Below are 27,695 nucleotides of genomic sequence, written 5' to 3'. Positions count from 1 at the left end.
TTTGCTTTATACGTTATATAAAATGTTTATTAGGAAGTAAAGTGCTCAGTTTTACAGATCAATGCATTCTTGATCCTCGTAGAAGACTTGCATAATTAACAGCTTCCTAATAAGACCAAACTGTACATTACTATGCAAACACCTTACCTTTGTAATAAATGACAAATGATATCATAATCTGAAGTTAAAATATGAAATAAAATGTTTGTAACATTTGTCAAGTGGTCATGGGCTTACTGCAAGACCCATTGTCAACACACACGGGTACCGCATGAAAACTTACTGCACTTCAAGATGAAGTTTGTTATTAAGTAACGACACGTTACAGAAATATACCTCAACAAACACAGCTATGAAGGCAAACACTTTCATAATAAACATATACTACAAACAAAAGGTGAACTGCATGATTAAAATTACATTTTGAAAGATACATTTTTACAGGAAAAATATTTAAAACCGTACTGATTGGTTTAGTTTTGCTTTCTTTCCCCCCAGGAAGGCCCTACCTCACCACTGACCACTGCGTATCTTCCCCACGCTCCCCAGACCCTGCTGCCACCAACCCCTGCATGCCGCGTGCTTTACAGGCCACAGGCACAAACCTTAACAGGAGGTATTCTTAGTTAGGTTCCAGCTGACTGCTGGACAATTCAAGTTGGGTCATTTGGCCAAAATAATTGATTTTAAGTACATGATTATATAAATACACTCTTAGCATTTAGGTAACGCTTGAGCCCAGAAACCCAACACCAATTACATGCTACACACACGTAACTAGTTAGCATGCTTCAAAGTTTAAGCCATAAATCATGCCACGTACCAACACACCACACATTTTGAATATGAAGACAAGGCTATGTATATTTAAATTGCTCTGTATAGTGTTTTCTATTTTCCTTGCACACTAGCTGACCATGTGCACAGTTAGTGTTTTTGTTTAGTCTGTTTGTTTGTTTGTTTAAAGTCATACATGCCAGTTCAACACTGAAAAGCTTTCCTCAGGAAGGTTTCTAAGGTCCAAAAAACTTTTGATCAAGGCAAGACAGACCTTGGTCTGTGTGTCTCTCGTTTCACACAAATGCCCTAACACTGTGCTGTGCGCTGCTTTGGGAAGTTGACAGGGTCTCTTGTGAAAGAGTATGAATTTTTTTCCAGTGCAGGACAAAATAACCCACAGAAAAAAAAAAAATACTTTGCAAGAATCACAACCTGTCTTCCCATGTTGTTCTGTTCTCAAGCCAAAACTACTAAGAAATTCCAATCACCGCACTGAACTTCTTCCTGCTCTACCTTGTATTACAAGAAGCCATATGCACAGAAACTTTAAACCTAAAAATAGGGAAAGGCATGAAGTCTATTTAGTTTTAGCAAGTTCTCTGGTTAGAGGGAAGGCATTCTGAGTCATTCTACATCCAGGCAATGCAGTTGTAAGAACACATGCAAGATGTAAGCTTTGCTTAAGAAGTACTACGACACGAATGAGGTGCTAACCCCTGGCAACAACTACTTTCTGAAACAAAAAGCACCAACATATATGTGCTACTTATACTTTGTTAGATAGGCATTCTTCTCTGTAGCCTTTACACCAACTCTCTGTCTTTAAATACAAGACAACTGCCCTCTTCAGGAAAAAAGCACAACTGACAACGTCCCTCCTAAACCAGCATTCCACATATGGAAACATGCTGCTAGGCAAAACTATAAACACTGTGCCTCAGTGTTTTCTATAGGAAAGCTATGTAATTTCAGTGTTGGATCTCCTTTCAAAAATCAAAGCTTCCATGACATGGAAAGCAGAGGAAATTAAATGCCAAAAGTAAGTGATTATACTACAAACACCTTTCCAAAGGAATGACATGCTGCACCTTAGCAGAAAAGCATATGTGGAAATATACTTAGTAATTTTACAAGCAGTTCAGTTAAACGTAAATACAGACTACATAGTTGAGATGTGATGGGAACTTGACAGAGCATGAGATTCGATTTTCCCAACTGTCAGCAACTTCTCTGCCCTCCTTCCCTGTCACATCCAAGAAAGAGTCAGTGTTTTTCAATTTTGTGTGCTTTTAAAGAATATATTTTCTGCAAAGTAACTGTATTTACCTCAGAATCTGTGGAATGTTTATCGCAGGAACACTTAGCTCATGAAAACAGAGGATTAAAAAATGGGCACTTTGCAACAAAGCTGAAAGTGATTATATTAGTTGGGTGTGAAGAGGCAGTTCTCAAATATTACTTTTGAAATGCTAATGAAATGCAAAACCTCATAATGCATACAGTTCCTATTACGGATTAATGTGATTTACAGTTGCACAAACCAAGTGCACTTTCTTCCGCTTAAAGAAACATATTATTTCTCAAAAACAGGAAAAAAATAACATTTTAGGCTACTTAAAATGTTAGTACACCAAGAATAACTCTCAAAAATAGATAGAAGCTCAAAGTAAAAAAAAAGTGCTGTTTTATCTCTTTGAAATATGTCAGCTGTTACAATGAATGAGGCAATAAAACAATGCCATTTTCTTTTAAAAATTGCTTTTAAAAGCATTTAAAAATCATATTTTCCAACAGAAGGCAGAAAACTTACAGCCTTTCGTTTGGGTGTTTTAGCCACAGCACATTATTTTGTCTGCAGCTTGCTGTCCTTGTGAAAGCATCCCCCATAATACATGTATGGAACCCAAATTCTATCTAGGTAGATTCTGTCACACCTGGATTCCATTCTGTCTCCTGTATATTCGTTTCCGAGGCTGACAGTCTCACTGTCAGTAACCTGAATGTGACACATGGCTTACATATGTCTGAAAATGCCTTACAAAGAGAATATTTACTTTTGCCCATCGGTGAAAACTGTCCTTAGTGGTCTGATCACAACGATCACCTCGCGCCGGGAAGCAGTGGAGTAGTGTATGTGCTGGCTGAATACTGACCTGAAATATTTAGAATCACCTACAAAGGCAATCCTACACATGGATGTTATTGCCCCCATTTCCTCCTCCCCCATCAATACCATCTGACTGGGAGGAAGACGGCCGGGAGTTCCTCGAGCGAGGCTGGCCGTTCAGTCCAAGTGGTGTTCCCAACCGATGGCTCATCTGAGATGCCGTATCATCAGATTCCCATCGCTCTAACTCCTCTCGCACAAGTCGCTCCATTTGTTCCCTGTGGATTTCATTGTCACGACCCAGTCTTTCATCCTAAGTAGATTAAAAGACACAAGCTGGAAGCGCAGCTTACAAACTGCAGTCTAAACAAAACCCTACACAAACACGGGAAAATCTTACACCACTCAAGTGTTTCCATAGGCGAGTGGAGAAACACAGCTACTGCAGTAAACTGTTTTTTTTCCCCCGTGATGTAATGCCCAGGTCATCACCCTCACTTATGAAAGCACAATTAGTAGTACAGTTTCTAATTCTTAAATCCACCTCTAGAAATGTCAAATATACTGAGCAGAGCGCACACACAAGAAAGCTCCATCTCAGAATGAAGCAGAATTACTGGTGGGAGCAACAGTAACAGCCAGGAACCCATGACGGGGCAGCTGCAAGTCTGACAAACATAACCCACCCAGACAGACCATTTCACCCACCCCTTAACAGCCCTGTTCCGGCTGTTCTTGCTCCATCAGGAAGCTGACACGTTTTAACATCCACAGAAATAACATGTTTGTCCCACTGGTCACTTCCAAAGGGCCCTCAAGAAAGAGAAGGTGGGAGGGGAGGCAAGAGAAGGTAGATAACCCTGGTGACAGATGTGACCTGCTTCCACCTTCCACGTGCAGTCCCAGAAGCAACATGGGAGAAGTGCAGGCTGTGCAGGCCTGCTGTGAGACTCCAGCTGACTAGTCCATAAAAAGTTTTGTATTAAGCCCACTAGACACCAAGGGATGAACGAGCTGCTTCAGCAACAACCGAGCACCACTGCTGTCCAGTTCAGGGGTTTAAATGGCGCTTTGTTGCCTCGCTGTGAGGCAACGGATTGTCATGCCTGAAACGTGCATCATGTTCCTAACATTTCATGTTTAAAACTTCATGTTTTCCTAACACAAAGCTGAAATCACTTGGCCACTGCCAAAGCACCCATCTCGTCTGTACCACCACTCTCTCAACCCTCCCAAGCCAAGCAGCAGGAAGTCGTGACCAGTCAAGAGAGTGGGTTTCTTACCTCTGTCACTCCATCCAACAGCCTTCCCAAGACATCTCTCCTTTTCAGTTTGGCTCTCTCCATTGCTTCGAGCTTCACAATAACCGCATCGATCTTGGAGACGATGCTGCCGATAGAATGCTCCATGCGATCGACCCGCCTCATGAGTCTGAGGGCAACAAGTGTGAGCCTCAGTGACCCTGACATTTCCGAGTCAGTATCGTTCTAGCATGTCAACACGCACAGCAGATAAGGATAAGACAGCATTTCAATTCAAGCGTGCATCTGACTTTCCACAAATGAGTCCTACTGTCCAGGAAGGAACAACGTACACAAGAGCAAGAAGATAACATGAGGGTAAAGCAGAATGGAAAAAAGTACATATTCCAGGCTGTTTTCCCTGCTTTTAGGGCATCCTCATCAACATTTGTTGGTTCTAGTTACTCAAATCCTTCATTCGGCTACGGTTGTTATAATTAATTAATATGGAGATCTATCATTTTAGACAAAATACACACAATTAACCTTATGAAAAAACAACAGCTGAAGTTCTCACTGAAGTTAAAACAATCTCAAGGTTTTACTTCTAAAAAAATACAGAAATGTCTTCTGGCATTACTGTAGCATGACCTTTTTCTCTGTCTTTCCAATGACCAGGTTTTAAGGACAGGGGTTTTTTTTGTTAGGTTTTGTTTGCTTGTTTTGACTTGGTTTCAGTTTTCTGATTCCCAAGAGCCTCTTTAAAGTACATCCAGTTCAGATATTATTTGAAAGCTAAAAAAAGGCGTGACTTAAGCACCTTAAAAACATTTGCTTTTATGAATAATTTGATTAATATTCAGAGCTATAGGAGAAACCACTGAAAGAAAGAAACATAGAAGGGGGAAAAAAAACCAAACAAAACCAAAACAAAAAAGCACCATGCAGATTCATCCCCTTCAGAAGGACAAACTTACACTTGGAACTCTTCATAGGAAACCCCACTAGAGCTGCTGCCCCTCCTCCTAGAACTGTGTCCGCTGTCTTCATCCTCATCCTCCTCGGAGTCGTCCAAGCTCCGGGGGAAGCTGCGGCTGCTCAGAGGACGCGGCAGAGAGCTCCTATCCAGGTCCAGATCCTCCTTTGTGAAAACACAAGCCACAGACAGAGATGAGGCAAAGACTTTCACCTGTACATGGGGGATGGTGGTGTCAAGGTCAAAGACCTGCCCTCCATCAGCTCCCCCTTGCCTTTTTACAATTCTGCTCAGCCAGCCAGCCAGGGACGAGAGCAAATGTGAAGGGAAACAAGAGGACTCATCTAGGGCTGCCAACCAGCACAGGGAGAAGACTGGCAGATGGTGCTGGTGGCATACCACTCCTAATGCTGAGCTCACCCTCTCTTTCTCCAGGTCATCTCTCATCTGCTGATGCTCATGCTCTGTTAATTCCTGGTCCCCATCCTGGTCATATTTGGTAAATATTGCTTCAATCTCTGCATCTGTGTGCCCCTTCCTGAAAAGGCAGTAAAAACAGTTCCCTTACTTTCCATTTTTCAGATGCTGAATAAACTTCAAGTATTAGAAAAACACTTCACTCCCAACAGACTTTCATCCCCAAGCCAAGGACATGACTGATCCCGGTGCTGCCTATAAATTCACAACATTGATAACAAAAAGCTCAGCCCTCACCTTTCATTAGGTATCAGCACAAATCTCCTCTAGACTGCACTCTGCTCCTTCATACCCATCCCTTTTATACCAACTTGATTTGCTCCCTCTCCTTGTACTCCTGCCTGTTCACAAAGTCCTGCAGTGGCTCTCATAGAAACATTACCATTTCCTCACAGGCCTTCCATCTCTGCTTCCTCAGACCCCTTCTCCCCCATGACACAGCAACTCAAGGAGGCTGGGCCCTGGAGCCCCCAATCCTTCCTCTGGTGCGGGATGCCGCCCCACTGCAGGAACACCAGCCACAGTGCAGACTTCACAGGACAGAGATCAGCAGACCTCCTTAGCTAAAACTTCTCTTCCCCCTCAAATTGATCATTCTTTTCCCATTCTCTGTTCTTCTGCAGTTCCACGCCACAGTTCAAATTCTCCTTTGTGCAATGCCTGCAGACCCACATGCAAAGACTGCTTACCTGTACATACCTGTTCGCTTACATAAACCTCCCACCACATACAGGAAAAGCACATGCTTTGTTGCCCACTAACCAAAGGAAAAGTACTCTGCTCTGTTGTCTTTACTCACATTAGCATAGCCTTGCCAAATCACAGAAGTGAAACTAGAATCAAAGACTTAACATCACACGTCTTGGGATACCATTCAAGGTAAGAAGTATCAGCTTCCTTACCCTTTTAGATCTTGCCGTAGTTCATCAAAATTTAGTTTTCCCCCACCTTGTCTCAGACTTTCTGAAATGTCATCAACAGTAGTTTTCTTCAATTTAAGTTTGATCATGGCTTTGTTGTAGCCCTAAAAGAAAAAGTGGTATTTTGTGTTTTACTTGTCATGAAATGTTAACACTTGATTTCTAGTAACATTTTTGATTACAAAAAATCATCTAGTATATACTATCATTCAGTGTGTTCCCAAAGCCCTGCAAGAATTTGTCTTTTCCTCCAGTTTATTTATTTCAGTGTTTAAATGGGCAACAAATACCTTTGCAGGTAGGGGTTAGACTTTCATCACTCAGTCTGCACTGCAGGTCAATAGGAATGGAGTATTTTGTCCCAGTAAGACACTTTCGGCAGTTACTGACAGTTAAAGGACAGTTTTAAATAACACAGAGAAAACAGGTACAACTTTCCATAGTCGTTTTGCTTGTCTCTCATTCTTCAGTTGTAGGAATGACTTAAAAAAAAAAAAACCAAAGGTCTTGTCCCAACAAAGTAGCACTTCTCATTTTTCTCTGCTCTCTTTTAATAACCAGTTTCCAAGTTTTAAACTCTGAGTTACTGGTCATGCCAAGTACGTGTTTAAACATTTCTGACCACAGGACAGCACCACATCCGTGCCAGAGCACATGCACATGCACATGTTCTTCCTAAACTGGGATTCAGGTCAAGTTCTTAACGTTGTATTCAATAACCTTACTGGCAGCTGCCCCTTGGAGCTCCCAACACATTATCCAAGGCTTGCCTCATCTTATTGCCCGAAACAAGGCAATTCTGAATTCTGTGACCAAACCAAATAGCAGTTTAGCTTCATTAGTTCAATATTTCTGTATGCACCTAGACAGACAAATCCCATGTTGTATTCAGTAGGCTGATCATTCAGTGCAAAGTCACAGATGATGGAAGTCTCAAATGAGTCTCAAACTGTGATGGAAAGTTTTAATTCACTTAATTTACACTAAACTCATATTCAGTTAGTATTTTCATAAGCTGCTGCCAGCTTTACTCTGTACAGTTTATGTAGTGTTTTATGGAGTAAGTTCAGATGTGAGGAATGAGGTGTCCAACAAAGAAAATGTTACTTTTACCTTTCTGATAAGGTCAGACAGTTCCATTTCTGCCTTCTGTTGTGCCATATCCGATTTGACTTCAGAGTATGTATCATTGATAATGGCCAAAAACATGTTCTGTTCATGAGAAAAATGAAAAAGCCCACTTAAAAATTTCAAAAAGTCTGAGCTCTGCTACTCCTATGACCTTCATGTGCAGACCTATACATGAATTTTTTAAAAAGGGCAAGGAGAAAATGGTGGGCTGTTTAAAAAGCCTAACATCAAGAGCTTGAGATGTTGAAATACGATGCATTGCAGTATAACAACTTTTAATCATGACTACTGGTTATTAACATAACTGGAGAATTACTTTCCAGAGAGGGTTCATGCCTACACACAGCAGCAGCAATACGCCATGCTTGTTTAACATTGTAAGTTTGGCCTTCTACCTGCAAAGCCAAACTTAAACAGATAACAACTGGGAATTAATCTAGGCAACACACTTGGCAACAAAGATGCCTGAGGAATCACGTTAACTACTCCTCTTGTAACAACCAGCACAAACACAAGGTTCTTATCTAGTTACAGCTCTGCTTGCATTTCAGACTAAAGATAAAAACAAAAAAAGCTTAAGAATTAGACACTTGGTGTGTATGCCACCAACTCTGAAAACAGTTTGGTTGCTTGTTCAGAGCAAAAACTGGTCTCACCAACCCCATGCCAAGCATATAATTTACTTGAGCTATGCTGTCATTACTGAAGGGGTCCTGCTGAACATGGTGTAAACATAACTGAACTGCAAGCTGGACACGCAAGTTCAAAAAGAATTTACCAATTTACTGGCACATTCAACGTGCCACTCTCATGCAGAAAGGCAGTGTTAACCTCTATTTCCTCATAGACTTAAAAAAATGCTTTAGGAGAACAATCTTCCAGTGCTGTATCTTTATGAATTCTTGCCCAACATCAGAGAAAGAAGTAACTTGACTACTATTTTGCTTTCAGCTGCCCAACATAAAGACTTGGTGCTTTCTGCCCGTCTTCCCGAGCTTAGTTTCCAGATCTCAGACTGGTTTAAAGATGCTTACAGCAACATGACAGGATGTGCAGATATTAAGCACACAAATTATAGCGAGTATTTTGGCTAATCTGCTGTGCATTCACACCCCAATGCTTTTCTGCTACCCCTTAGAAAAAAAATTTTTTTTCCCTTGCTGGATACTAGCCTCTGCTCCTCTGGATTTTGTGAGGTGCTTCAAAACAAATATGAAACCCCCCTGATGCGCTTCTTTGGCCAGAGTGACCCATATGTTACTTTCCTATTGACTACTGGTCCGTCTCACTGAACACCTAAGATCTCCTCTTCCTTACTAGTGAAGAGCCAAGATGAAATCTTCCCCTACTAATATATCTGAATTCCATTTCTCCTGATCTCAAAGATTAATAAAAAGCCTCATTAAGTACAAGGGTCATTAAGTAACTCTACAAGTTATAAAGATACAGGACTGCTGTACTGTTTTAAGGTTAGTAAAATCCTGTTTTAACGCTTGCCACATTACCAAACCACCAAAAGACACAGTTTGGAAAATAATCTGAGGATTTCTTGCTCGTGTAACAGCCTCCATCTGGTGATATCATGAGAAACAAAATCACTACATATTAATGTTAGTACCAAGCTAACCGAAAACTACATCCAGGTGGAAGACACTAGGGGTCTTCACTTATATTGTCATAAAAAAATTGTTTTACTTGGTCTCCTAGGTTTCTAAGAGACGTCTCCTCCCTCTACTTTGTTATATAAATTACTAGTAAGACTGTAATATGGATTCAATACTAGTATTAACAGAGAGTATACAAAAGATGAGTACTCACAATATACTCACTGCTTGAATGTATTTGTCAGACAGTCATGTCTACATACTGCCTCTCAGATAAGCTGAGCTTCTCATAATACTGTTTGTCAAAAAGCGTACAGGTAATCTGCACTGGGAAGGTGAGAAAGACAGGGCCCAGCTCTGCCCTAGAGAAGGAAAAGAGGATAGAAAAGAGGCCTTTGCAGGCAAGCCTGCATATCTGAAAGCTGCTGCACTGCTGATGAATTAGGCTCTTCTAGCAGAGAAGCTGTGTATTGCATGCAGGAACTAGGCTGCTGTCAAAACAGCCAGCCACGCGTTAGAGCACTTTATAAATTAAGAGCCTGTATGATACATTACAGCTACTTTTCACCAGAAGATACGGGCTTGCCGTGTATACCAACCAGGCACTATGCAGATTTTGGAACTAAAAAATTATTTCTAATAATTAAAACAAAACAAGACCAAAACACAACGTGGAGCACTATATGTGAATGACAACAAACATGCAATGCAAAATCTATTTTAAAAGAAGAAAGAATGAAAGAGTGTAGTGATCGGCCTTGCAGCGCTTAGGCCCCTACATGGATTGCACACTCACTATTACCAAAAAAAGCCCCAAGTAGCAGTAGGAATCAAAGAACAAGAGATGCAAAAATGGTCACCTACCCACCCCACATAAACAAAGGCGTACATACCAAAAGAATGAAGAACATAAAGAACACAAAGGTAGTGAAATAAATTGGTCCCAAAATTCGATTAGCTTCTTCAACCTCTGTGAAGTTGAAGTCTCCCAAAATGATGCGGAACTGAGTAAATCTTAAAAAACAAAACACATCCAGGAGTTGAAAAAAAACACTTTTGGAGCTGTGCAAGTATTCTCAAACTATTTTACCCTAACAGTTTGACTGATGGGCAGCACAGAGGTCTGCACTACCGTAATATTTTATCAGGCACTGCAACAGTCAATTCCTCAGGCCCATCTCAAGGCATAACCAAACTTGCAGTCAGATGCCACACACACAGAACAAAACTAGGGTGGTTACTTCTGGCTTTCAGTCACAACTGATAATGGGGACAACAGGAAGCAGAGCAAACCCATGGTTACCCCTGCAAAGCTTTAAGACCCACTCCTGCCCCCCTCCTAGCCCTTCTGCCTTCCGCATACCCACAGCCCCAACCCTCTCCCTCTAAAGCTGTCTGTGCAGTGCCATGGCCAGAAAGAGGCTTAGTGCTGTACAGCACCATCACCATATTTCATGTTTCCCCACTTCTCGACAAGAAAGTTTTTGCAACAGTGTCCCAATGTAAAGGGGAAGGGGAAAAATTGGTAATTAACAACCTGGTAATCACCTCAGTTAGAATCAGGTTATGCTGTACCAAATCAATACAGGAAAAAACAATTAACAACCCTATATTAAGTCCTATCTCTCCCCTGGATTCCAGCACATACTTAAAAATTTACTAGTTGGCTAAGATGGACTCCATTTGTGAGTCAAGCAACTACATATACTACCAGGAAAAGAGCGTTATTATGTATACTACATTTCAGTAAGTATGACAAACAAAAGTAAGCATATAATCATTCAGCTGCTGAAGATGGAGTTATTACTTTGTCTAGAAATGTGACCAACTGGTATGAAAACCACATCACTTCCACCAACCAGAAACTGCCATTTTTAGCTCACCAATGCAACTATAGCATTTTTTTAGTCTCACAGCAAAGAGTTTTTGAACTAAAAATGTTATCAAAAAATGCATTTGTTACTGAGCTACATCAACAGCGATATGTCTGCAGCTTATCTGTTAAGATGGATGTCATAGGATTTGTTTGATCTTTGATGAGGCAATGAAATCCATTTACTAATGTACTGAGAAATTATTTGCATTTTTTATTCTTGTACTTACATGCAGCCCTGGAAAGTGCTGAAGTCATCGATTTGAGTGCCAAAGACAAGATAGGCCAACTGAGCATATGCTAAGAAAATAATAAAAAACATAATAGCAAAGCCAATGACATCTTTGACACAGCGAGACATGGTAGTGGATAACTGACTCATTGTTCTGTTGAAGTTAACAAATTTGAAAAGCTGTTAAAAGAAAAAAATACAAACAACTGTAAAGACAAGGAAGACAACAATTTCTTCACACAATCGCTCTCCAGACTTTTACATATGAGAAGTCTTACTGAATTTGACTGGAGGTGAAGTCAGCTAATTTATATTTAGAAATACCTCACTAAAAACATGTGAAAAAAATTCTGTGAGAATGCCAACTTCTTGTTTGGGTATTGTGCTTTGTTTCTTTTTTTTTTTTTTTTTTTTTTTTTTTTTTTTTTTGCACTCCTCTTTTTGGTACCCTGGCTTCAGAGCAATGTTACCAAAATGCTTCCAAGAACCTATTTATCTTCAAATAAAGATGGTAGCTATGAAGTAGTAAAACGTGAGCAAAGATCTTGCAGTTGACTTTGCTCTGAGCAGGTGGTTGGACTAGAGACTTCCCAAGGTCCCCTCCAACCTGCATTATTCTCTTACCCTATAGTTTACCATTTTTTCTTATAATAAGCCACTTTATTGCTTAAACCATGATGCAAAAATTAGATGCAACTTTATCTTAAAAAACAGTAGGAGATTAGTTAACTTGCTTGATATACCTAGGTATCAGTTTGGAGTATCAGAAATTTCACTCATTGGTCTTCCATTTATTTCCCCCTGTTAGACAGTTTATTAACTAAATGTTCCTCTGCAACTTTATACATACAGAGGACAGGAAAATGAGTAGGGACAAAACAGAGAAATCAAGTTTAGTTAAAATAATATATCTAGTTTTCAGATTAATTGGACTAGCTTTACCAACCCTTCTGACTATTCAGAAGTTTTAAATAGATAACATGGGCACAGTTAAACCAAGCTAGGAAAAAGCAGCATCCAGTAAGAATTACTGACTTATCAATTCAGGAATAAAAACATTTCTTTACATGTCTACTGTGACAGAGCACTAGCACTGACTACATCTTCCAGACTTAAGGGCTGACTAAACCTGTGGCAAATTACAACCTTGCTTTTAATCTGCAAGAAGTTACCCCCATGCTCTGATTTTCCCACATGATCAGTTTTAGGAGAAACACAACTAACCCTCAAACAATTTATCATGCGAAACTCGGAATACTGCTTACATTCTAATGTTAGAATAAGGATGTGCACCTTGGAGTTACCTTAATCCAGACGAAAAACACAGTGACTGCAGCAACGTTGTTGAATTGCATTTGCCAATATGCCAAAGGTTCAAAATTGGGGAATGAGTTCTGATCTTCCAGCAGCTTCTTCAGGAGCATATCAACAGTTGATGTCCTATAGATGCTAATTCCTATAGCTACCACAGAGAGCTGAGTACAAAAGAAACATACAAATGTAGAAAAGGTGATAAGGGTTTTAGAACAACTTGGTTTAGCCACACATGTCAGATAAAGTTAATATATGAGGAACTTCATGTTATTTATAGCACTACTAATAATGTGAGCTTTCACTTTAAAGCAAATACATTGTTTTCAAAGTGTCCTGACTACAAAGCTAAAGTTTCAAACAGGAAAGTAACAGCTAAGGATTGCACAGAGCCTAGAAAAAAGTCACTGATACAAGGTTCTCGCAGCCCTTCAGGGTCAACCCCACTGGTCACTGATGACTTTAATGCTTAGGGCCAGACAGCTGCAGCAGCTGGAGGTGGCCAGGTTTCACCACCTTTCACTCGGCAGTAATTTAACAGCCCAGTGTTTGGGCTGTTTGAGATAGGATCTAAATTAGAATTTCTGGACACATCAGGAAATGCATTTCATACCACCACCACTATAGTCCTAGACTACAGCCAAACTATCTGGGAGCAAGAAGACTTAGAAATCTATTCCTTGACACAGCTGAAGAACAAGATGATGGTGAAGCCTAGTGGGCTCAGAAAAGTTAAGCTGTCACAGAGAAGGAAATAAGGAAAGATAGATGACAACTCAAAAAGACAAAGGTGAATGAGAGTAAAGAGCAGAAATACAGCAGTAGCCAAAATGCTACTAGAGTTTCTCCAGAGTACAGACTGACTGGTATTGCACAGAACAAGAAGCAGCAGAGAAGCTGTAGCTTTACCATACAGGTAAGGTTCTTGCTTTGACCTCTGCAAATGCGCTTTTTTTATTAGTGTAAGTGAACAGTTCACCATGTATACACAGGGTCATAAAGTACATAATCCTAAATTTAAACAGTGTCCCTCAGACAAGGTATAAGCACTGAATTTCTACCCTTTGTGTTAAGTGGATTTTACACCCACACTTGAATACGCTTCACTGACTGCAACAGCAAAGCATCTTATTGCTGGCCCCGCCACTAAGTGTAACAAATGGCACACAGTTCAGGTAAACAGCCTTCTAAGCAGTTCTTCATTTACAACGAACTGTGATGCAACTATGATTTCTCTAGATTACAGACACTAACTTCAAGACTTAAACCTTCGATTCATCCAAGCCTGAAGATACAGCTTGAGCGCAGGACTGGAACTGTTTCAGCACTGCTGACTTTGTATACTTTTGGTAAGCACAGCCTGATATAAGTCCAGAGAGAACTATATTACATAGCTCTAAATTCAAATCTCAGATTTTCTGCTACAGCAAGGTTACTAATATACAACACTGTCCAATTAATCAAGAAAGCAGCCCTGACAGTTGCTAGCACTCTGCAATTTTGAGACACTTCTTCAAACTTTGTATTAGCTGGTGAGTATTTTAATACCACATTAAATCTCTTTGCAGTTCTCTGCAAAGACTCAAATCCCAGTCCCATTCCTCCAAATGCAAATCACTACTTTAAAGCAGATGATTTGCTTACTTGAAAGCCACTGCAGTAGTCTGTATGATATGCAGAAGAGAAATCAGTGTGAGTTTGTTACCTCCCATAATGGCTGTGCCTTTATAAAAAAAAAAAAAATGTGAAAAAGCATACTGGACAAATCCTCCTAACTTTTCACCAGCATGCAAAGGTTGAAACCACCAAAGACAGAACAAGTAAGCTTGCAAAACACACCAACATTACAATACAGACTAAAATTGTCTTATTCGGACTCAACAGCCCAATAGTCTGTAAGTATCCTTCCTAGCAATGGCTCTATCCCTTAAACCCATAATAGGAATACTGAGTCATTAACTTCTCCCACAAAGTACGTTTCAGAAAGCAATTTTAGCCTTATTATAAAGATTACTTGCCACAATGATAAGGATATCAAGGCAATTCCAGAGACTTCTGAAGTAGTGCAGTCTATGAATGTGAATTTCTAAGATCTCTTCCACCATGTAATAAAGAACAAAGAGACAAAATGCCATTTCACAGGCTGCCAGGAAAAAATCAAAAGTGGAAATATAGTGAATCAGCCTCACTGGCTGAAACTGCCAAGACGTAACAAGGCCTCCAGTTGCTGGAAACTCCACTAACAACCTGCATTTGAAAAAAGACAAAGGAAAAAAATTTCACTTACACAGCACTGATGAAAAGCACTACTAAAAGATACATGGTTTTATTTACATAATTATTTAAATAATAGAACAGGCAAAAGCCCACATACGATTCAGAGAAGACACTATACAGAACAGAAAGTATAAACCTGACTACACACAGTTTTGACTAAAACCCAAGGCATTTCAGGAACAGTGAGGAAACGGAGACAGAAAGACCTGTTTTCACCTGCATCTATTTCATGCTGTCGACACTAAAGACTGATGTTGTACATCGACGTATTTACTTTAATAAGCCAAGTCACTAGAGAAGTTGCCTGCAAACCACACCCACGCCGCTGCGGCACCAGGGAAGTCAGAACTGCCTCCAGACAGTGAGTGCAGCTGCCACGGGGAGTTCCACTTCGACAAGGAGCCATGCCACTTCAGTTGCTGTCTCCTTTATACAAAACACACACTTACCCATCTCCTCAAAACAAAGCAATCACAAGAAAACCCCAACTCTACAACCTACCCTATGCCATTCGAACACTGCCACGGTTCTGTTCATACCTGACAACACAGAATAGGTTGATGTTTGCATTGTATACGGAGAAATCAATGAAAGCTGCTCTGGTCCCTCTGTCCAGCCACAGGTTCTTCTTAAGGCTAGCAATCTGCACAGCTGTCACTTCTCTGGTCCTCGAGAGGTCTTGGTAATAACCAGCCCCACTGTATGTGGCAATCAAACCCCAGTGGCTGCTCCCATTCAAATCCTTCTCATTAGTGTATGTCCAGCTAGTTCAGAAGTAAGTGAAACAGAGCGTGTTAGTCTTTCCACTTTCAATTTACAATTAACAGACACCAACAAAACCTGACCAAAACCAAAACAAAACAACCCCCCCCCAAAAAAAAAACAAAAAAAAAAAACCACAACAAAAAAAAACCAAACAAAAACCCAAAACAAAACCAAAACCAAAACAAAACAAAAAACACAACAAAAAAAAAAAAACAACCCATCAGTTAGTTAAAGCTGCTTTCATTTAAGAGGTACTTGTAGAAAGTTTTGATGTACCCTGGAGAAAGAGCCTGCAAAGTTCCTTTGACTAACAAGACAAAATTAAGACAGAAAGATGGGTCACGAGTATATTAACTGTGAAAAGAGAACACTTCAATTCACTCGCACAGAATTTCTATCCTCAGGAAGAGAAACAAAAATTGGCATTTACATAGTTACCTTCCACCTCCAAAACCTTTTATGGTTCAACTCACACATCATCCTCTAAGAGAGGTAGTGCTATTCCCATTCTTAGCCGGGGAAGACAACTTGGTGAAGCCCCATCTGGTATTACAGAACAGGAGCTCAGGAGTTGCAGTGCTGCACTCACACCACAGTGTGGCTCCCACGTGTAACAGTGGCACAAGGACAGCACCCAAACTCCAGAGGATCAAGAACACAGTCTGTTCTGTGAGCTTTCTCCACCAGCAGCACTGGCAGCTGCTCTGGATTTACCTGGCTTTAAACAGAACATTCAACAAATGCAGAGATGCCTCTCCCAAGTGACTTACCATGTAATTCAGCATAACCCAGGTGTGGGGAAAAAAAAAAAAAAAAAGTATGTGTCTACAGGAATACTACATACGCTGTTCCATTTCGAAGTCCAAAAGGAGCAGTATCTTCATTAGCCACAGAATAGACATCATAGCAGTCTTTGATTTCATCCTTTAAATCTTCAGGTATTGAGCACGAACCATTTCTCACTTTCAGCTGCCGAATGCGAGGCACCCCTAGGAGCAGGTTCTCATAATAAATGAAGCTTTTGTTTTCTGCCATGGCTTTGTTGTTGTACCACATCTCCCAGTAAAGACCATCCAGCAAAGGGCCTTCTGTGAACTGGGGAGGAAGACAGAATCTTGGTTTGCATGTTATCAGCACTGCTTTTACAGATCTTTATTCTGTGGATATGTTAGAATTGCAGTTGACAATTTTTCTGACATAAGGCCTTACTGTTACCTGTCCTCCAAAGACATCCTGCAACCTTGCTCTACCCTGCCCCACTAACACTACCCAAGTTCTAAACTTTCACATACTCAAGGTCTACTTTGTTCCATAGCTTTAACATCATGCACACAGATCTTCACACACAACCTCCAACACATTAGCAAAAAAGATCCTGCAGGTTACACTTACAGGCCATGACAGGACAAGCACATCTCAGCAACAGAGAGATAAAAAATTGCTTTTAGATTACCTTCCAGAAATCATCCATTGTGGACAAAGTTTTGAAATCAGTTTTCTCCATTTTTGATACAGGTGTTTCCAGGAAAAGCTGTGACATAATCCTTGTATAATAGTACATACTGGAACTCACTGTCCCGTAAGTCACTGCAAAAGATTTGGTAAGGAGTGAGTAGGGGAAATAGAAGAGGAAAAAAAGAAAAAAAAATTAAAAAGAAAAATGAAAAAGAGTACTTTTTTGTTTTGTTTTGAATATATTAGGTTGTATTTGTATAGATTTTGCACTGAAAAGTTTAAGTTTCAGAACAAAACAAAATCCTCACCAATCAGCATTGGTCTGTCAACTGCGATTACAATACAAGAAGCAGTGAAGAACAGACTGATCAATCAGTTTAAAATACTCAGTTCTTCCCACAACCTCATTCTATTACCAATGCTTCTACAAAAGCTAACTTCAAGAAAAACAAAGGTACGATGCAGCAGTCTGAAAAGTGGCAGCTAGTGCCTCTTTAGGTGACTTCTGCTATCCAGGGCATCCACAGAGAGCTGGCAGGGATGGCACACAAACTCAGGAAAACTTGAGCAGATAATGATGGTCAACCAGGATATTGCAGGGCACTGTGAATGACATTAGCCTCCTATGGTTAGACATCAAAACTCCACCCAAGATGGGCAGCGCTTCTAGAAGAATCTCCCCACAGAAAATACATGACTGTGTGTTACCTTCTTTTCCTCACACTGGGCCAAGCATTTGGCTGAGGACCACAGAGCATAAATTATAAAATGATATACAAAGCCAAGATGGCTTGAGAGAACAGTCTCTGGCACTGATACTGTTACTGTCTATAAACACTTAAAACCATTTTATGGCTAAAACTCAGAGAAGCCTGAAAGATTAAGTCTACACTGAGCAGTCTCCATCAGTTTTGACAATTTTATAAAAATATTTTATCACAGGGAAGAAAATGTGTTTTCTTTAGCAATCAGAGAACAAGAACTAATTTTAATAGACTGCTGCTGTGGCACATGGAGCATACCACATGACTGTGCAATACCTGGATTCTCTCTAAATATGTAGTCTCAAAAAATACAAGAGCACAAGAAATGCCCATAGCATTTAGCCTGCACTGGAAAGGTCTCTCCTAGGGTGTGCCAAGCCACAGACCGGTCTGTCCCATAGTTATTGCTTACATGCAAAATTAAAAAGGATAGTACTTAAAATAGTACTGAGTTAGCAATATCTGTAGATATTTAACACACTACTTTTCCTTTATTCTCTTATCAAAAAATATTTTTCTATAGCAAAACACATTGTTAGCAGTCTACAGTCAAACTTTTCCTGCTGAAACCAACTTCACTTTATTTTAATTCAGCTGCCTCACTGACAGACCTCTTCTGGTGGTACAGCATACTTCGTCCATAAGCCTGCACTAAACACTCTTAAAGGATTCAGGAAGGAAAAATCCATGATATTTAGTATATAATCATGCTTGCAGTACAACATCAGAACTATTGTGTCAATGGTATAAAGTTTGGCAGGTTAGGGTTTTTTAGTAATTCTACTTCAGACAAGCAAGGCAGACTTGCTCTAGGAGCCTGTCTACCAAAATAGTTTTGCATTTTCTTTTCCACTCCAAGATTCTCTCTCACAAAAAAAAATAAAAGCATCATCTTGTTCCATTACAACTGATCATAACAACTTAAGTGTCCCTGACATTACAGGCATCTAGAACAGAACTGCCCACACCAAAAATTGGAGGATTAAAACATATGGATGGGCTTTGCAAAGATACACTACCTTAACGCATACAGATTCTGTTGTTATTCTCCCTAATAACCAAATAAAACATCTATTTCACAACTCCACAGTAAGTTCTATTTTGCATTGTCTTGTTAACTTTTATGCAAATATATGAACATGCCTTGTTTTGACTATTAACTTAACCCTAGAAAACTTGAAATAGAATTGTGTAACAGCTTCAAGTTCCCAAGGCCAGAAAAGAGGACCACCCTCCGAACTGCTATATTATAACAGCCAGAACTGTTCACGGTGGTCTGTGACAAACATCCTGTACTACCTGTGCTCCAGCATCACCAAGGTTCTTCACTCTAAGAAAAGAGCAGCAAAATCAGTTCAGGCTGCTTTCTTAAACTCCGTTTGGGTCCAGGAATATTGTTTTGTATGAGGCTGGAGATTCATCAAAGCCCCTCACTTCTGTACTAAGTCTGTATTTAGTAGAATCTGCTAATATCACCTTCAGTGTTGATTCTAGAGCACCTACCTCAAAGCAGTCACCTACTTAAAAGCCAAATAAATTAAAGAAAAAAAAATGAATAGGTTGAATGTTACTCTGTTCTGTAGTGTTATAATACTTCATATGACATCACATACAACAGAACAAATGACACACTTAAATCATGGAAGTCTCCAGCTGTGATGAATATACACTTGAGTGTATAAAGGCTGCAGATGCATTTAAAACATCCAGCATCATGCAAACATAGATTATCAGACATTCCTAAGTAGCTAGCATTATCTCTGCCTTTCCAGCTACTATCAAGAACTTTTATTCTTAGAATGATCTGTACATAAGCTTGGTGATAAATTTGAGACTTGGTAATTTAATCTCTTGTCCTAGATGACTAGCTCTTTCACTTTTAACAGCTCTGTTCAGTGATTTCAAAATGAACAGCAGAAGCATTATACTGCAACGTGGTATGAGATTAAAAAACGCTCCCTAATAACAAAGAATAAGTATTACTGTCATTATATATTATCATCCTGCTTAAAGGTTCAAAACTTATTAAGGCACAAAAAGTTACAGTATTTTCAATCTCAAGAAACAATACAGGCACAGAAACAAGATTCCATTCCAAATATTTGCCTACACATCTGCCTATTAATACTTCTCCAACATCACTGAAACAACTTGCATTCTGGAATCACAGATAACAAACTGATGGTACAGAACCGGAGGCATCAGTGCTGAACAGTACTTACAGACACACAAGACCACAAGGAAAATCATGTATGTAACCAACTCCCGTAAAACACTTTTCAGATATCGCTCTCTGCTGGTGTTGCTTTCTTCCATGAGTCTTGTCCCCCACAGACCTTAAAAGAAAAACATATAATGATGTACACAGATGTGAGACCCCACCCCGCAGTGCTGTGTCCAGCTCAGGGGTCCCCAACATCAGAAAGACACGGAGCTGCTCGAGCGGGGCCAGAGGAGCCACGAAGATGCTGGGGGGGCTGGAGCAGCTCCCCTGGGAGGCCGGGCTGAGAGAGTTGGGGGGGTTCAGCCTGGAGAAGAGAAGGCTCCGGGGAGACCTTAGAGCAGCCTCCCAGTGCTTAAAGGGGGTGCAGGAAAGGTGGGGAGGGACTGTGTCAGAGGGTGTGGGGATAGGATGAGTGGTAATGATTTTAAACTGAAAGAGGGCAGATTTAGGTTAGCTATAAGGAAGAAATTCTTCCCTGTGAGGGTGGTGAGGCGCTGGCACGGGGTGCCCAGAGCAGCTGTGGCTGCCCCCTCCCTGGAAGGGTTCAAGGCCAGGTTGGACGGGGCTGGGAGCACCCTGGGCTGGGGGAAGGGGGCCCTGCCCAGGGCAGGGGGGTTGGAGCTAAATGATATTTAAGGTCCCTTCCAACCCAAACCATTCTGTGATTCTGTCTGATACCAGATACACAAGTGACATAGTAAGTTCAGTGGTTTGAAAACTTAAGCTATGCCATGTCTGCTGCAGGTTCTTCTATGGATTTTAAACTGATCTAAGAAAGAACTTCTTCTTCCATAGGCTGAATGGGGCCTGAGGCAGTGTTAGCTATTAATGAAATACCATAATAATTTAGTAACAGCTCAGCATGACTCTAACAGAATCTGCTGAAGACTTGCCAGAGGTGCTGCCACTTAAAACCACAAGGTATGAAAACAGATACAAGTATACAAAGACACACAGAGCCATTCTTCAATAAATAAAGTGCAGTATTTTGGGGGTTTTTTTAATATTAAAAGCACTGTTAGATGAGTGACAATGCATGTTCAGTATCAAATCTTTATTAGTAGTCTTAACTAACTTTCTACCTGAAAGGAGAATACATCAGTCAAACATATTTTTAAAGAAAACAAATCATAACCTTCCTCTCCCAAATAGGCAAGGCATGCCCAAAAGAGACACAGCAGGGATCTGGGTGGGTATTTCTAGATGATTTCTTTCCCTGCACAACAAAGAGTTAACATTAAAACATTAGCAGCAGCCTAAATGAGCAATCTGTGTCTAGGCTCAAACTGGGCAACTGCATCAGCTGAACTACTTCTGCCTGTTTTTTCTGCCTCATATACCTGACATTCTGAGGAAGACAGTGTAAGAGAAGTTCCTAAACTCTGGTGATCCCTTCCAAAAGGGTAACAGAAAAGCATAAGGATCTTTTAAAAGGAGTCTTTAAAAGAAACAACCATCTGGGAACAGAAAGTTGTTAGTAACCACCATACTTATTTCTTGTGCCTAATACAGAAAAAAAGGAACTTCTCTTCATTTAAGACTAAATACAGTAAGGTGATTTGACCTTAGTTTATGGTGGGAGAGAAAGCATATAAAAATAAAAATTCACTCTTACAGAAGTGCACCAAACTTCTACCCTTTTCCTTTTCAGGTATTTTAAACGGCCAACTTTTTAAAACACCCTTTATGTTCTCAGTAGATGGAAATGAAGTAACCTCAAACTTCCTAGGAAAAAAAATCTTAGATCCATCAAACATACCATAGTAATTTGAAATCAAATGGAAGAGCAAGAAGAGATAGCCAAAAGACGTTATAAAGCTGACAATGAAGCAAGAGTTCAGTTGCTTTGCAACCAGGTACTACAAGACTAAGATGGACAAAGGGCTAATCTGCCTGCTGCAGAGCCTCATTTGCTAACAAAGAGAAGGCAGTAAGGAAGTTCTTCCCTCTACCTGCAAATAGCAGGTTTATTCAGAAAAAAAAAAAATGTGTTAGATGATTTCAGAAGCCTTTCAGCAACCACATTTTTAAGTTGTGACCTAACCACAAAGTCAACCTGGAAACTTCAATAGGCACAGCAGGCACTAATAGTATTAATCTCTGTTCACACTCCTTAATTAGCAATTTATAACCTTCACTAGTGTCAGCCCCCAAAACGAGAGAGCTTTTTCAAAGCTGTTCTTTAAGGCCAAGTCTGAAAATTTACAGATAAAGACTGTAACTTTACTATACAGAATGCCAAATCCTCACCATTAGGTCATTCTTGAAGACAGAAACACAAAATCAAGAACATTTACGGAGTCACTAATAATAAAGAGCTCAATAAATTCAGCCTCTAACATAGCACCACGCTGCACTAGCAACCCTCATAATAAAGTCAGAAAGACATTACGGGAGAGAGGAAGAAAAAGCTGAACAGCCAGTGAGCTGAGCTGGCGAGACCGCCGAGTCCTGGCTGTCAGCACATTACTCACCAGTAAGAAATGTGGTGAGCAGAAAGCTTGCAAGCTCAAATTCTGTCATATTAGAATATTGTTAGGAGTCAGTCAGCAAGGAACAGAAAGTTACATGTGAAGGAAACCAAAACCAAAACAAAACAACAAAAAAAAACCACAAAAAACCCAGCACCAGAGATCATACAATGATCTTTGTGTTAAATGAACTCTAGATCTGCCCATCAGCTAGCTTTCATTAGTTGCCACTCTTTTAGAAGATACATACATTATTGCCCTTTTTGTCTTATTAGAATACTGGTTTAGATGCATCAAGGACAGTGGTGGTAAACAGTGCTGGATTTAAGTTGACATCTACTGCAAGCACCAAAACCATTTAGTTTCTAGTCTTGATTAATCATTTTAATTCCTTATATAAATTTGCTATTCATCAACTTTTTGACAGAATCTATGTACGCTTTCATTTATCAAACAGATCTGCAACAGCTCTCTCATACCCATTCTGTACCCCAAATGGCTTACCCAAAGAGTACACAAACTCAAAAGAGCTGTCAAAAAACAATGATCAAATGCAAATAAAAAAATAATTTCATTTTACAATAAAAAGTCGAGCTTGTTAGCTAACACAGGAAATGACAATATTTGTTTACACATCTATAAAGTGTTATATACATATATACACACACACATAATATATATGCAATGTATATGTACTTACATATACACATATACCTGCATAATCATATATCCAAGTTTATAAGGTACAGAATGAATATAAAGTAATTCAGATTTATCTAAAAGTCTTAAGTTCTGGAAGCCCTCAAGCCAAGATACATATCGCTAGCTAATCTGTCTACACAGAAATTCAGGTGCTGCGGAATGAATGGGGCTGGGGGAAGGAGAAGAAAGTGACCCTCGGGCAAAGATGCTTTGTCCCAAAACAAGAAAACACAGTGTCACAATCCTTAGTTCACATTCCTCAATAAGGTACCATCGGACCCTGCACTCGTTCAACTCTGTAAAAATGTTACTTTCACAAATAATGCATCATGACAACTAATGAGTGACTAGAAATTATATTTGTTACTTCCATTTAACAGTAACTAAGAAAACCCTTCAAAAAATGCCCTACATACACTCAGTATTGACAGACATGAGGACACAGTAGCACTGGGTGACCACATACAGCTCTGAGGGGCAGATTACTTTTCCAGCCTGGCTCTGAAAACGGGCTTTGCCCATCAAAACTTTTGATGACTTAAGAGTCATCCCCTCCTCTCCCCTTGGCATCTGGGGTGTTTGCTGAAAAGATCTACAGAACTGGAGGGACTAAAGCTACTTCACAGAGACTCATGTTAGAATCTGAAAAGAATCCACAAAGAGAAGAACCTAATACACAGTCTGCAGTAGCTGACTTTCTATTCACTTAGTAAATCCTGTTACAGTCTCCCTGATACTTGCAATTACCAAAATCCCATTACTTAAATCGTCTCTGTGTTTTTATTTCAGAACTGACAGCAAGAAAAAAAAGTGTAAGCTGTCATTCAATATCCTTCAGTTGATGAGTGGCAACTTGTTTAGCTATGGCAACACTATCACTTTTGATATCCAAAGGATTAATCTGTCTTGCTGAATTCTGTCTAGTAAAATGGAATTTCATTAAATAAATTATGCTATTTTTTCTTCTAGTCATCTAGAAATAAAACTGAGTACAGAGTATACCATTTTCCAGTCTTCAGAGATCCTCCTGGTTACCCATGAAATGTCAAAAGAACTACTGAGTGCTCTTTCCAGTATTAAAACCTCAGTAATCCTTCAAGTGCCCTATATCAATTTCAGGCTCAAAATCAACCTTTTTGACACGTAGCCTGCAGCAACTACATTCTTCAGAGGTTAGTTACCTATGCAGCAGGCAAGTGTGGCACCCTGCAGTACCTCCACAGCATGTAAGTCACACCTAGCCATTTACTGTGACTATGAATTAATGGCAACATTCTCATGAAAGAGCTAGAAAAGGATCCACCTATTATGGTAACTTTAGCTACACTTGCCTATAAACACAAAATGTATGCAGGTTACAAATAAACAGAAACTGTGGATAGTACCCACAGGAATAAATCCACTTCGAACACTCCTAGAACACGAAACAAGACTTTTCATTTTATAGCTAAAAATAGAATACTACCAGTGTACACAGGCGGTCTCAAACAGCAAGAAGTCTATATGGTCCGTGGCCATTATAGAAAATATTTTTGTTTTCTTGCACTGCAACTTTGCACCATTGCACACTTGATTAATACAGCATATTAATACTTGACTGCACACAGCATACACTTGATTGATAGGCTCACACCCAGTAATGTAAAAACACCAGCAGTCAAAAGAATGCATGATGTTACCACGTCAAAGGTGGTCCTCATCTTTCAGCTGAAAGCTCAAATTAGAAGTTAAAGCTACAGACATCCATCAGCTCCCAAACTGGTTATTCTAGCTCAAGATACACTGCATTTAGGTAGCAGGACAGGCAAGGGACCCAGCTATCAGAGCAGGGCCAGAACATCTTCTCTGGCAACATCTGCCAGGTGCTGATGCTCCTGAAGGCTCACCTGCACTCATTCTGACCAGCACATCATCCAGCTTCACCAAAAGCCAATTCCTCTAGGTTCTGCTGCTTGCTCAGCTGAACAAGGTGGAAATACATATATAGTCTTCAAAGCAAAAAAACTGCTAGAAAAAAAGAATACTAAAAATAAGCAACCTTCCTCCACCCAAAACCAACCCAAAGCTGTAGATGAACTGTAGATGATTGAAAAAAGCATTTTACCAAGCCTTTGTCAGAATGCTATCTCATGGCGGGGGGAGGTTTGGGGGTGGTGAAAAAGGAGCCTGTCTGCTGGACTTTCCATCTGCGAATACTCTGACCTTAGACAAATCACATTATTAAGCTCTGCCTTCAGGCTCAAAATGGCTCAGAAACCAGCACCAAAATCAGTCCTAGTGTGGATAATCTGTTTTGAGTATTACTGGAGGAACCATGATGGAGATGAAACAGTAGCAATTTATACCAGATCAGTCACTCTCATATCTCATCTTCAAACACCACTATTTTTCACCACAGTTAAAAGCATACACAGGAGATTCCTTCTCAGCAACAACTAGTATGAAGGGAGCAGCTGGACAGTCTACTTTGATAAGAATTTTTATAAAAGGACTTCACCTTCTCCACATAAAGCATCTCCTTTCCTAGGCTTTATGGATCTCAGTGACAAACTAACTTAAACACACCATTGAAGACTCCAAACAGAGCACTACCAGTTCATGCGTAACACATAATTATCATTTATATTTTTTCCTGGCCATTCCGGTCTCTTGTTGTGAAATAAATTAGTTCATTGAACACCCTCCCAATAAAACCTGCTGAAAAGAAAACATGCTCTATTCCATAATCTCTGCAAGTCTGACTTGCATCCAAGTAAAACACTGCAATGATCAAGAGGGATTTATTTTGGTGCAAGACAGCTGAAGTCAGAGAAATCATTATAGCAAATGATTTTTGCATGCACGTGAAAATCAAAGTGAGGACATACAATAGCCTAACTTCCAACTCCCTGCTTAAAATCAGGTTCATTTTAACACCTCTGCTGATGCCATGCCAGCCAGTAACAGTACTATCTACCACTTTAGAAAATTCGTATTTTAGAAGAAACCTTATTTTCCAAATATGGTTTGCTTTTCCCACAGTTTTATAAAGATTCTGTCTGACACTTGAATGAATTCTATGTTAAAAATCCTCATGATTTGATGCTGACATTTTAAGCTTCTATGAAAAGGGGGGGGGGGGGGGGTTCCTCACATTTGCTCCCACAACACTGAATGCGAAGAACTCCCCTCCCACCATTTTCTCTGCTGTGTCAAATCAACCCTGTACAGGGCCAGCTTAGCACACAGTTAATGCAGTAAGCTTAGAACAAAACTCCAAATGCTCCTGTGACGTGTTCCTGCTTATGCTTCAAACTATGTCCCTGGTCACCAGCCGCGCATCAACAGGCAGCTCTCAACCATCAAGGGAAGCTCCAAGGCACTGCACAATACTGCAGGAAAGCAAAAATTAACAAACACCCTCCCGGCAACCCCACTTTAAGCATAAATGCCATCCTAACCACATCTTTTATAGGACAGCAGATGCTGAAAGAAAGAGAGATGGGTATCCTGCTCCAACTGTCCAAAGACAGACAGAAAAGCCACCATGTATCCCAAAACTCCTCAGGAGAGAGACACTGAAAACAGTCAGGAGTAAGACCTGGGGGGCAGAGAGCTCTGATGCTCCAGGGGAAGGGGAGTTGAGAGGTGTTCGTGCATTTGTGCGTGCTGAAGGACATAACCGGGCCAGAGATGAGAATATGGATGTGCACGAAGAGGTGGGGATGCAGACAGGGGCAGGCACAGGAGATGGGACAAGAACGCGGGCAGAGGAAAGAGAGGACAGGTAGCGAAGGGGTGGGTGGAGAAGAAGGTAAACGGGACTACAAACAACTCCTAAGGGGTGATCTCCGCGACGGTCTGAAGCGAAAGGCGGACGAGACACATCATCCGAGAGCGGAGGCGAGGGGGGGCCTGCGGCGCTCACCTCGCAGCCGCCGCGCCAGGCGCTTGGCCCAGGCCGCCCGGCGAGGCGCGGCGGGCCCGGGCGGCGGCAGCGGGGGGCGGCTCGGCCCCTCCGCCCCGCCGCGCCCCGCCGGGCCCCGCCGCTGCTGCCGCCGCCCGCCGCCGCCGCCCGGGCCCGCCGCGCCGCTGCCCAACGACGACGAAGCGCCGGCCGCGGGGCTGCCCCACTCCACGTCCATCTCCAGCACCGGCCCTGCCGCCGCCGCCGCTTCCTCTTCCTCCTCCTCCTCCTCCTCCTCGGGCTCGAAGCCCGGGTTGTCCCGGCTCCAGGCCTGCCGCGAACAGGCGGAGAGCGGCGGCGACGGCGGGCACGATCCGGCCCTCGCCGCCTCGCCCAGCCGCTCTAGCTCCAGCTGCTCCCGACCGCGCCGGCAGCCCCCGCGGCCCGCCATCAACCCGCCGCCGCCCCTTCCCCGCCCTCCCGCCGCCGAGCCCGGAAA

The 27,695-nt window shown here is 41.1% G+C and overlaps 1 protein-coding gene across 1 annotated transcript; it reads right to left on the bottom strand.

The window, feature by feature from the left end:
* PKD2 (polycystin 2, transient receptor potential cation channel) lies at positions 1 to 27,695 on the bottom strand. Its single transcript, XM_042796987.1, has 15 exons — positions 27,218 to 27,695; positions 20,136 to 20,249; positions 17,148 to 17,281; positions 16,539 to 16,789; positions 15,469 to 15,693; positions 14,671 to 14,899; positions 12,646 to 12,816; positions 11,340 to 11,521; positions 10,130 to 10,250; positions 7,615 to 7,713; positions 6,484 to 6,605; positions 5,525 to 5,642; positions 5,106 to 5,269; positions 4,171 to 4,318; positions 1 to 3,200 (listed from the first exon to the last, which is right to left on the bottom strand). The coding sequence occupies exons 1-15, from the start codon at positions 27,645 to 27,647 to the stop codon at positions 2,967 to 2,969; spliced, it is 2,742 nt and encodes a 913-aa protein (XP_042652921.1). The 5' UTR covers positions 27,648 to 27,695; the 3' UTR covers positions 1 to 2,966.

Source organism: Tyto alba, unplaced genomic scaffold, assembly GCF_018691265.1.
Source record: "Tyto alba isolate M040663 unplaced genomic scaffold, T.alba_DEE_v4.0 Super-Scaffold_23, whole genome shotgun sequence".
In the NCBI taxonomy this organism is placed as follows: domain Eukaryota; kingdom Metazoa; phylum Chordata; class Aves; order Strigiformes; family Tytonidae; genus Tyto; species Tyto alba.
The sequence above is the reverse complement of the archived record's forward strand: the minus strand, read 5'-3'. Positions and strand labels throughout refer to the sequence as shown.